The 12,575-nt window shown below is 42.2% G+C and overlaps 1 protein-coding gene across 1 annotated transcript in view; it reads right to left on the reverse strand.

The window, feature by feature from the left end:
- Window positions 1-12,575, reverse strand: part of PPP2R3C (protein phosphatase 2 regulatory subunit B''gamma) — a 48,258-nt gene that overhangs the window by 26,735 nt on the left and 8,948 nt on the right. Inside the window, exons 3-10 of the mRNA XM_073609441.1 lie at window positions 8,172-8,293; window positions 6,397-6,501; window positions 4,670-4,782; window positions 4,431-4,528; window positions 3,614-3,684; window positions 3,324-3,456; window positions 2,880-2,935; window positions 386-461 (exon numbers count right to left, since the gene is read on the reverse strand). Of these exons, the coding sequence (XP_073465542.1) occupies window positions 386-461; window positions 2,880-2,935; window positions 3,324-3,456; window positions 3,614-3,684; window positions 4,431-4,528; window positions 4,670-4,782; window positions 6,397-6,501; window positions 8,172-8,293 (774 nt within the window). The remainder of the gene's footprint in view (window positions 1-385; window positions 462-2,879; window positions 2,936-3,323; window positions 3,457-3,613; window positions 3,685-4,430; window positions 4,529-4,669; window positions 4,783-6,396; window positions 6,502-8,171; window positions 8,294-12,575) is intronic.

The following is a 12,575-nucleotide window of genomic DNA, read 5'->3' on the forward strand; positions in this document are numbered from 1 at the left end:
CCGAAAATTGCCAGAAATAGGTTGGTTCACCAGGAACTGGCCGTCTTTCAGCCCGTGTGTACAGCTCTCTGTTCTACAGAAGCCGATCTCACTGCCAGCTTCTGTCGAACGGCATGCTGGAAAGCCAGCATCTGATCAGCGTTGATCAGTGTGCTCTGGCTGGGGGCAGTCCATCTGTCAGAATACAATACCAGAGAGGGGGAGATTGCCAAACTAACATTGCTTGTGTTAGTACAGCAATCTGTCCGTTTTTTTTTTTTTTTTTTTCTTCCATTCAGCCCGCTGTGTTGAACAAAAAAAAGTTTCTAGTACTTACCCAGCTTTAGGCAGGTCAGTTATCAGTACGGATCCACTGAAGATAAGAGAGAAACTGAAATGAACTTACCATAGACTCTTAATGCAGAAGGAGCAGAAAACCAATTGGACTCCTGAGTTTCTTTAGAAAGTTCTTCATCCCGCAGCTATAAAAAAGTGTAACAAAAATTTAGCAACTAGACTTTATCATGACCCATGAACCATACATCCTGCTTGATACTGCACTAGATTTAGGTAACATCACACTAGGATCATTATGATACCACTCAATTTTTTTCTATAGCCTAATGTCACTGTATTTTTACTCCCCAACAAGCATCGTTTTGCAGCATTTTGGCAAATAACGCCCATTTGAAAGGTATCAGTTGCAGCTTTGTGATTCTGCCAGTTGGAGATACCTATATCCACACAAAAACAACTGTAAGACCCCTTTCACACTGGGGTGGTTTGCAGGCGCTATTGCGCTAAAAATAGCGCCTGCAAACCGACCTGAAACAGCCGCTGCTGTGTCTCCAGTGTGAAAGCCCGAGAGCTTTCACATTGGAGCGGTGCGCTAGCAGGACAGGAAAAAAAAAAAGTCCTGCTAGCAGCATCTTCAGAGCGGTGAAGGAGCGGTGTATACACCGCTCCTTCCCCGCGCCTGCCCATTGAAATCAATGGGGCAGCGTGGCTATACCGCCGGCAAAGCGCCTCTGCTTTGCGGTGGTTTTAACCACTTGGCTACCGGGCCATGGTCAAATGATGTCCTCACTTTGGGGGGGATATCTGAATGATGACTGTAGCTGCAGACGTCATTCAGATATCATTCTTTTCAGCCGGCGATTCTGTGCACTATAAGAACGATCATAGCGGCACTTCCCCTGCTTGATCGTTCTTATAGGCGACGGGAGGGGACGCCCCCCCCCCCCCCGCCGCCATCCGGTGCTTCTCCGGGCTCTCCCGTGCCATCGGGAGCCCGGAGAATGAATCGGCTGGCGCCGGATGAGGACGATAGAGATGACTGGTGACCAGATGGTCACCAGTCATCTCTATGACCGTCGGAGGCCCGGGCGCGATGTTATGACGTCACGCCCAGACTCCGCATTGTAAACAAAGCCGCGATCGCGGCTGTCAGCATGAGATTGGAGAATTTTTTTTTCCGATCTTATGCTTTACAGCCTGGAGGAGAGATGTGGGATCTTATTGACTCCGCATCTCTCCATAAAGAGGATCTGTCACGATAGATTCCTATTACAAGGGATGTTTACATTCCTTGTAATAGGAATAAAAGTGATCAAAAAAAATTTAGTGTAAAAAAAGTGTAAAAATAAAAAAAATAAAGTAAAATAAAAAATAAATAATAATAAAAATTTTTTAAAACGCCCCTGTCCCCAGTAGCTCGCGCTCAGAATCGAACGCACACGTAAGCCCCGCACACATATGTAAACGTCATTCAAACCACACGTGAGGTATCTCCGCGTGCGTTAGAGCGAGAGCAATAATTCTAGCCCTAGACCTCCTCTGTAACTCTAAACTGGTAACCTCTAAAAATTTTCAAAGCATCGCCTATGGAGATTTTTAAGTACTGAAGTTTGGCGCCATTCCATGAGTGCGCACAATTTTAAAGCGTGACATGTTAGGTATCTAATTACTTGGCGTAACTTCATCTTTCACATTATGTAAAAACATTGGGCTAACTTTACTGTTTTGTTTTTTTTTTTAAGCACAAAACACACATTTTTTTTTTCAAATACTGTGCGAGATAAAAAGTTGCAAGGACCGCCATTGTATTCTCTAGAGTTTTTGCCAAAAAACCATATATAATGTTTGGGGGTTCTATGTAATTTTCCAGCAAAAAAATGATGATTCTTACATGTAGGAGAGAAATGTCAGAATTGGCCTGGTAAGCAATTGGTTAAACCCTTTCTCGGCCGTTAGCGGGGGGGAGGGGTAAACCCCCCCCCCACTAGCAGCCGAATACCGCCGCTAAAACGACGGAAAAGCAAAGCTAATAATAGCGGCGCTTTACCGCCGACACTCCTCTCGCCCCAGTGTGAAAAGGGTCTAACTGTAGCACTGTTCAGTCAGATTTTTATGTTCAGAATACAGAAGTAACAACTAGCCACTGGTAAGTCGGTGATTACTTTTGCATCTGAATAGAGAAATCTGAGTGAACATTACCATAAAAGCATCAGGTGAGCAGTGCAGCAAGAGAAGCAATCCCTGGGGATGTGTGCTGATATCTAAAAAATTACAGTGGTACGTTTGGAGATACCTCACCAGCAGCAAAATCAGTAGTGTGACATGGCACTTAGGCCTTATACTTTGCTCTATTACTTCCCTGTAGGAATGGTAGAGTAAACCAACTACAGCATTCAATATTTGGAATCCCAGATGGGGTAATATATTCCCCTCTTTTATTTTCTCCCACAGTCAAAGCTCTGACTTTTCCCTGCAGGCAGGAAACGTTTGAGAACCTAAATGGTCAAAACAATGTGGCTCTTGCACCAAATGATTTGATTGCTTAGCTTACCAGCTCACGTACATAACGTACTGCAGACAATTATTAAGATATGAGTACATACCTCAAGTAAATCATCCAAAAAGCTACAGGCTAATATATCTTGTATTTTTATCTTTCCTGAAAAAAAAAAAAATACAGAAAACGAAAAAAAAAAGGTTATTGATTAGTATGTAACATGTTTAATTTCTTCAGATATAGATAATCAAAAGCAAGAATGATATTCTTGTAAACAACCCATTTTAGTATTCATCAAGATTATTACCAATCTGGCCAGCGTTCCTGCTATATATAGTTACTGTACATAATAGCCTCTGCATCATATCCTAGGAGTACAGCAATAAACACACTATTACTGTATATAAGAAGAATCTTATTTCTGTCTAATGTATTCAGTTTAAAACAGAATATCTGCGGCATGGGTTATTATGAGTATATATACATTGTGCTGGAAGATTAAAAAAAAAAAAAAAAAAAAAAAAAAGAACATTTGTATAGTTACTATTACCTGTCCTCAGAGGATCAAGAAAGAAAAAGAACTTTCGGACAGCTGTACAAACATAGAAAGAATAAAACGATTTCTCCAAACCGTCCAACTGTGGCAGAGTTGGAATAAGCTCAAGGATGTAATTCTCCAAGTCCTGCCAGAGAATGACAAACAAATCACTTTACAAATCTTTGATAACCACTTCACCGGTAACAGAACAAAACACAAAATGTGGTGTTTTCACTCACAAAGTCTTCCAATGACACAAAAAGTACAGAAAACAAAAATATAATATACAGGCAGCTACTTACTGACTCTCGGAGATAGCCTTGTCCAGCCACATCATACAAGCTTAAACCTATCCTTGTCTGGTGTAGCCACACTGTGAGAAAAGATATTGCACATTACTATATACAGTACTATTGTGCCCTGAGAACACAGGGTGCAGGTCCGGTTCTTCCTGAGAACACTGAAGAAAATAGGAGGTGGAGGACCGAACACCCAAAAATAAAAATCCAATTTCCTTATTTCAACAAGTTAAAATCTTGACAGAAGCACATAGCATAGCACACAGGGAACACAGTCGATGCGTTTCATGTTACAGAGACTTAATCAACATGACTAAAGTGGAACTTCACCTGAAGCTTCCTCCTTCTTTAAGTTTTTGCACTTGATTTTTTGGGAGTGGAGCTGGTGCCTGTTTTTGAAAAGGTACCTGTGCCCACCTCTGGTCGGATCGCTGTAGAAATCTGAGCAGCAGTTAACTGCCCCCACCCACCCCGCACCCCCAAGCCTTCTGGGACATGTCGCAGGTCCTAGAAAGCTGCAGGACTATTTACAAAGTGCAGCACAGCTCGTGCATGCACAGTGGGAAGCTGGCTGTAAAGCCGCAAGCAGTCACAGTCGGAATGTTGGAAAACTTTCAGTCGATCAGCACTGCAGTGCTGATCAGTGTATTCTGACATCAGAGCAGTCCCGCTGTAAGAATACAATAGCGCAGCCTTCCTTCATCCACCTTGATTGTGTGAATGGGGGAATTCGTGGGTGGGGGTAAGTTCCACTTTACATTTTAATACAATATTAATTTCCCTATTAGACCAGCATCCCTCCATAAATCCTCAAACTTACCTTTTCTCATAACATAGTTGAAAAACTGCATAATGGAAATTCTTCCATATGGATCATTGTGCACAAGTTTGCTGAATACCTTTGCAGTAAAAAATGGTCTATGAGAAAAGGAAGGGTATGTTGATATAAAGAATGTTCAAAAATATAACTGAATAATCGCAGAGAAAATATAGTGTGCAAGCACAAGTTAAGAGAAGAAATAAAATAGAAGGAAAAAGTTTATCAAACATGGTACTCACTTGCATTTTTGTCCAGCCTTTTCCCCTACAGTCTGGAAGTTGGTATAGTTTATCATGGCTTCATCACCAATCATAGGAGGTGACTGATGCTTGTCCAAAAGAAACCACAGATTCTTAGTAAAGGAAATAAAAAAAAAAAAAAAAGAGTGAACAAGCAATACATTCCCTGTAATTCATAAAGGCTGGCACAGGCAGATTTTGCGAAAATGTCTCTCGAATTCTAAAGTTGGTGAAGAATGCGCCAAATTCAAATAGCTTTCAAAAATTGTACTTGAATTTGGCTCATGCTGCGCCACTTTTAGAGTGCACGCTTGACCAGGATTGCCTTTTTGAATTTGACAGACATTTAAAGGCACACCCTTTCCTCCTGCACAATGAGGAGTGCAGCTGTTATTCAGCTTTGCCAGCACAGGCATAAAGCATTGGAGTGGGGAAAAAGGAAGCTGAATGCTCACAAAGAAGAGAAAATATATATATAGGCATTTCCAAAAAAATAAATAAAAAAAAAAAAAAAAAAAAAAAAAAATCACAAAAATATAATTACCAAATAACCTACAGTGTCACAGTATTAGAAACAGAAAAAATAAAAAGCATTTCAGTTCAGTTGATCTTAACTTGTAGCTAATGGCATAGCACATATATCTGATGACAAGGAGATGGGATTTCTTCTGAGGTGCTGCATATAAGAACACCGGTATTGGCCCAAACGGACTATTCAATGCACTAACAGGTGTGCTTGCTGGGTGTGCTTTATTAAAATGTATGTAGCCTCAGCTACATATAGTACACAGCGCTGTGTTTTGGCAGTGAGATGAGGACTCCCCATACAGCTCCTGGAACACAATAAAATGTAGGTTGAGTGCTGCTCAGCCATTCATTGGAAGCTCTGTATTCTATGAATGAATACAAAGTTTCCTCTGATTGGCTGAAGCAGATTGTAGCATCATTAGCCTACCCTATCCAACTCAGTCAGAGGAAGCTTTGTTTTCATCCATAGAATACAAAACTTACAGTGAATGGCTAAGTAGTGCAGCAAGTGCTGTTAGTGCAGTAAATAGTCCATTTGGGCCAGCTTGGCTCAAGCTATTTAAAGCGACAATAAATGTGGAGTTAGGCTTTAAGGTTTGTGTTACCTTCAGGTGTTAATATCCATCTTTTAATGTTGTACAGTGGAAATATTGTATATAACCAAGTACCGGTATGCGGGTGACAAATCTGAATAATTCTACATAGGATATATCTGACTTGTTGATGACCCCGTGCTCATCTACCCCGCTCTCAATTCTGCACTTATGAGTAGTAACATGAGAAGTATATATCTTTATAGGGTCAGAGGATCCTAGCATTTTGTAGCAATTACAAGAGGCATAAATCAACACTTAATATACATTTACAGTATAACATATACACTTTACAATCAGAGTATTGGTAGATTAATATTGGATACAGTACAGTTGACACATCCATTCTGTATGAGAACCATCTCACAGTAATCTCTATTCTTTTGTAAAATGTCCAAACTCATGCAAGTCAAATTGGCTAGCAAATGCCTGAACGTTTGTGATCAGACTGACAGGAGTTGGGATTAGTGCCAGGGTTCAGGCTTTAATCATAATTTGGTTAAATTGAAAGCCTTGCGTAAAGCCTAAGGCAATCGCAGATTCTAGCAGATACCGAGGTGACAAGTTCACTGTAAAGATGCAAAAACCCTTGATAACACTTCTCACCTGTAGCTCCTCATTATCTAGCAATTCTCGACTCTTCCTCTGCAGAAATACAGCTCGTGACTCTTCTCGTAGCTTCTGCTGTAACACCTCATCTTCTGCTGGTAACTACAGGGCAAAAAACAGTGGCTGATCAAGAACTGTACTAAATAGTTATTACTTTTAAAAATAAAATTACTGGCAAAGAGTCCAATACACAAGCTCTGTTAAAAAAAAACATTATAAATGGGGTTCTCATTCTTTTAGCAGCCAGGCACATGTGGAGTGATTAATAAAACAGGACCGGTGTATTACAGCCTTATTACAAAATTGATTAAATTCATTATTTTCCTCAAAATTCTACAAACACTATCCCATAATTCAAATTGAAAGAAGATTGTTTGAAATCTTTGCAAATTTATTAAAAAAATAACACAAAAAAAATCCCAGCTTTTGCCATGACACTCAAAATTGAGCACAGGTGCATCCTGTTTCCACTGATCATCTCAGAGATGTTTCTACAACTTGATTGGAGTTGACCTGTGGTAAATTCAGTTGATTGGACATAATTTGGAAAGGCACACGCCTGTCTATATAAGGTCCCACAGTTAACAGTGCATGTCAGGGTACAAACCAAGCCATGAAGTCCAAGGAATTGTCTGCAGACCTCCCAGACAGGATTGTATCGAGGCACAGATCTAAGGGTACAAAAAACATTTCTGCAGCATTAAAGTTCCCAATGAGCACAGTGACCTCCATCATCTGTAAATGGAAGAAGTTTGGAACCACCAGCACTCTTCCTAGAGCGGGCCACCCGGCCAAAAAATGAGCGATCGCGGGAAAAGGGCCTAATCGGGGGGTGACCAAGAACCCAATGGTCACTGACAGAGCTCCAGCGTTTCTCTGTGGAGAGAGGAGAACCTTCCAGAAAAACATCCATTTCTGCAGCATTCCACCAATCAGGCCTGTATGGTAAAGTGGCCAGAAAGAAGCCACTCCCCCGTAAAAGGCACATGACAGCCCGCCTGGAGTTTTCCAAAAGGCACCTGAAGGACTCGCAGACCATGAGAAACAAAATTATCTGATCTGATGAAACAAAAAGATTGAAATCTTTGGCCTGAATGGCAAGCGTCATGTCTGAAGGAAACCAGGCAGTGCTCATCACCTGCTCATTACCATCCCTACAGTGAAGCATGGTGGTGGCAGCATTATGCTGTGGGGACGTTTTTCAGAGGCAGGAACTGGGAGACTAGTCAGGATTGAGTGAAAAAATGAATGCAGCAATGTATAGAGACATCCTTGATGAAAACCTGCTCCAGAGTGTTTTGGACCTCAGACTGGGGGGGAAGGTTCATCTTCCAACAGGACAACGACCCTAAGCATACAGCCAAAAAACTAAGGATTGGCTAAGGGACAACTCTGTGAATGTCCTTGACTGGTCCAGTCAGAGCCCAGACTTGAACATCTCTGGAGAGATCTGAAAATGGCCGTGCACCGACGCTCCCCATCCAACCTGATGGAGCTTGAGAGTTCCTGCAAAGAAGAATGAGAGAAACTGCCCAAAAATAGGTGTGCCAAGCTTGTAGCAGTCAGGAAGGCTGCACAAGGCCCCATGATTTCTAACAGCGGCCCTGCACGCATTTATTCGTACTATATACTGTATGGTCATCCAACCCAAAAATATTGTGCTCAGGCTTCAAAAATGTTTTGATGGTACATTAATTCGTACAAAATGCCCAAATTTTCAATTTAGGCAACATGTTTTTTATTCTTCCATGTTGGCAGGTACATTTGCTCACCCTGTAGTAGAATCGAGGGATATTCTGGGAATTTGACCCATTCTGGCATCCTTTCCACTCAGAATAAAATTTAGTAAACAGGGCCATTTCTTCATCCTTCATCTCCGCCTCACTTCTTCTAGCTGACAAAAGAAAAGCTTCTTGTTAAAGAAAAAAACTAATTGTCACTAAATGTAATGTAGGTCTACATATGAACCAGAAGAATACAATGTTACCAGATGACATAAATTATTTAAAATAAAAATCTGCTTCTTCCATGCTTTAAATAATAAATACTGAGTTCCATCAGGTCACTTTCAGTTTAGGCAAACATGACATGGTCTCTGGCTACCAGGTGCATTGTTGGTATAATTCCGGACTGCAAACAGTAATGGATTTCAATTAGAGAGACCTAATCAGATATAAGATGATCATCAGAGAGCAAGGCCTGCAAATATGGCTGTCACCATAAAAAATATATATTTATATATTGTGAGGTACTGGTTGGCAGGGTTGTGGACAGCTTGCGTGTATGGCCTAGGGTTCTCATATATACATTATGAGGTGCTCCAGGGTTTTTGTCTGATGTGTAAAAATTAATGTTTGTTTTTTCCAGAATCTTAAGAAATTTTGCTTTGGGTTATGGAACCCAGAGACTTTGTAGAGCTTTGGGTGGTAAGCTTTCATTCCTAGGTCCATATCTTAACTGGTAGCCAAACTTTATTATTAGTATTACCTGCCACAGGCTTTCCTTAATAAATTAGAGCTGATGGATGCTCAGGGCTCTCTCTTTGATGTGGGAGCCTACTGTTGTGTGAAAAGGCCAAGTGCTGACTGTTTGTCTTAGGGCACCTACTGGGAGCCTCTGTTGAAGCTGACCATACATGGCTCAAATTTCACAAATTCAGCAGGAATTAGCTAAAAATCAAACCATTGGTGGCCCTGTCAGTACCATCCAGCTCAACACAGATTTCAAGATTAAAAGAGCTTATGTCACCACTGCATGCTGATGATGAATATTTAAAGCAGGACTCCGGCCAAAATGTATTTTTCCATGTCCTTGTTGCTGATCTCCTACATTCACCAACTTTGCCATCCATGTTCTTCTGAGCTCTGTAGTTCCTCTGTAATAGGCTGCTGAACTTGCTGAAAAACCGTTATTGGCTGCTGACATCCTCCTCCTAAGCTCAACCAGAGGTCTGGCACAATCCCTTGTAGTCCTCTGAAAGCCAAGCAGGGAGTTCTATTTCCTGTAGTGGGCAGAGGGGTTCTTCCAGCCCCTCCCAGCCCCTGGTCTGCGCCGCCCATGGAGGAGGTGTCCTCTCTCCTCCCTCCTCCTCCTCCCTGCCTGGTTGTCCGCCCCTCCACTTCGTCCCATCCCCCCTACTATCTCTGTGCAGTGCAGGGATTATTATCAGTAATCAGTTGTTTGACACAGCGGGGATCTCCCACTCTGTCAGGTATAAAACATCAGAACACCGAGCGCTGATGTCCTGCCTCCCGCCGTTATGACTGGCAGCAAACTGTGCCAATTGTATGTGTGTGTGTGTGTGTGTGTGTGTGTGTGTGTGTGTGTGTGTGTGTGTGGGGGGGGGGGGGGGGGGGGGGCGCGCTCCTAAAATGTATTTAGCAGATTTAAAGGGTATCTATACTGTTAATAATCCTGGCTCTGCATTGGTGGGACTGACATTTGGCCCTGGTGGTCCCTCACACGTTGCACTGCTTTGTATTTATAAGGCTGTAACCTATCATACTGTGTGTTATGATTGGCTTGCTGGCTGCAGAATGAGGGGTGAGAATTATGTTGAAGTGGGCGAGTTCACATTTACGTGTACAAAACTAGTGTACCTCCCACATTCACTCTCAACCCAAGTATTCATGGGAAATGTAGGCCGATTACAGTTAGAGAGAGAAGAGGATATGCTGCAATCACTATTCTAACACCTCCTCCTTGTCAGAATACAGGCTGCATTGTTTGAATCACAAAACTGACTTCCTGAAAATTCAGTCATGTATCTCTTAAACGGTAAGAAATTTCACAAAATGTAATAACTGTTTAGTGTGTGTGTGTGTGTGTGTGTGTGTGTGTGTGTGTGTGTGTGTGTGTGTGTGTGTGTGTGTGTGTGTGTGTGTGTGTGTGTGTGTGTTGTGTACTAATGGGGGATTTTTTGAAAATCCCAGAGTTCTGCTTTAAACAATTAAAAAAAAGTGGTCTCCATATTGGAAGGGGAAGGATTGTTAATGCCTCTTCTTGCAGTGACTGGATGGGAAGGAGAAAGATTGCCTTTTACATATCCATTCATATAAGATGTTAATCTTGAATATAATTCATTAAGATTTTGATTATTTCTTTGACCTTGAGTGTGCTAAACTTTACTATGTTCCACCACTGAGTGGTGTAGTTGTTTACCTTGTTGTACCTCTGGCCAAGGTATGCCCAGATGACCATGTTTTGTACTTAAAAGGAATTGTAAAGTCTCCAGGTTTTTCACTTTAATGCATTCTATGCAATATGGTGAAAAACCTTTGCGGCAGCTGCCCCCAGCCCCCCCTTTTTCTTATCCCAGCCTGATCCGACCCAGCAATGTGCACAAGCCAAGTGGCTCCAGACACTGTCTCTCTCCTCATTGGACAGATTGATAGCAGCAGGAACCATTGGCTCCCGCTGGTGTCAATCAAATCCAGTGACACGGGAGCGGGGGGCGGGGCCGAGTCCTGCTGTCTGTGTCAATAGACGCAGCAGCGGGACTCAGGAGCAGGCCCGCACAGTTGCCCCCACGGAAAGCGGCTTTCCATGGGATCCTGAGAGAACCCATCATTGGACAGAGAAGAGAGAAGAGGGAAAAAACAAACAAATACTACCACTAAACAAGAACTTTCGGGACCTCTTTAAATGTGTAAAAATGGACTGGAGATAAGCTGTTATTCTAGGACCAGATGCAGAGTTGATATGCCTCTTTGCAGCCTCTATTCATGTCACATTTATACAAGTTATGGGTGAAGGGAGGATTCCTATAGGGAAAATTATCATGTGTACTTTATGGGAGAACAACAAAGGGTGTAGGTGTCACAGAGAGGGAAAAAACAAAGTAAAAAGTGGTGAAGGGGATGGCCTGCACACATTTTTAAGCAAGAGCTCTGGTCTAAAGAAAACCTTTTATACTTTGGTAATGAATACATGTTTATGTCACTAAATATAACCTAAGTTGCAATATGTAAATTATCTCCCATCTCTATGATGGTTTTTGTTTTACCCAAAGGGTTGTTTCTTTACTTACACTACATTGGAAACACATCATGTTACGAATTTAGAAAAAAAATTGTTCTTAACAGAGTTTTTTTAACACTCAAACTTCATGTAGATATAAAAAACACAATTTAATCAATGCATACTTAAAATTAAATATCAATAAAACATATTTTACACAGAATCTGTATCAATATTAACCCCCACATTGAAAAAGAAAAGAGGGTCGGCATTGTGAGACAATTAAGGCTATTTTGCTTTGCGCAGGATGTCAGTTCACAGTGTGATCGTGAATAAAAGAGAAGAGACCCATAATCCTTATCAGTGTGCTACATCTCCATCATTGTCCAGTCATACGATGGGAACAGGTTGACGACCTGTGTATGCTGTCTGGCAGAGAAGACTAGACGATAGGCCTGGCTGAAAAAAATCCATTGGCTTGTGAAAAAGTTGGCTTAGCCGTTTGCCAGGAGTTCAGCCGGTTAATGACCTTTCTGTGTTGTTTCTCTATAGCAGTGTTTCTCAATCTTTTTACCTTGGAGGAACCCCTGGCAAAAAGTTTGAGATCTCGAGGAACCACTGAAATAATGTTCACATCTACAGCTCACGGAACATTGGTATGATCAGCGAGCTGTTAATAACAAAAATTATTTGTAGAAATAGCATTAAATAATAGAATAAATATTAAAATGTACCTATTTATTGTGAAACTTGTGCTTTCTTTTCCTGCAGAGCTGATCCATTCAGGGGACATTACATGGGGCAGAGCACATGACAGGGGACATTACATGGGACAGGGGACATTACATGGGACAGGGGACATTACATGGGACAGGGGACATTACATGGGGCAAAGCACATTACATGGGACATGACAGGGGGCAGGGCACATGACAGGGGGCAGGGCACATGACAGGGGGCAGGGCACATGACAGGGGGCAGGGCACATGACAGGGGGCAGGGCACATGACAGGGGGCAGGGCACATGACAGGGGGCAGGGCACATGACAGGGGACATGACATGGGACAGGCCACATTACATGGGGCAGGGCACATGACAGGGGACATTACATGGGGCAGAGCACATTACATGGGACAGGGGACACGATAGGGGACACTACATGGCACAGGGCACACGACAGGGGGCATTACATGGGACAGGGAACATTACATGGGAC

Source organism: Aquarana catesbeiana, linkage group LG13, assembly GCF_042186555.1.
Source record: "Aquarana catesbeiana isolate 2022-GZ linkage group LG13, ASM4218655v1, whole genome shotgun sequence".
NCBI lineage: Eukaryota > Metazoa > Chordata > Amphibia > Anura > Ranidae > Aquarana > Aquarana catesbeiana.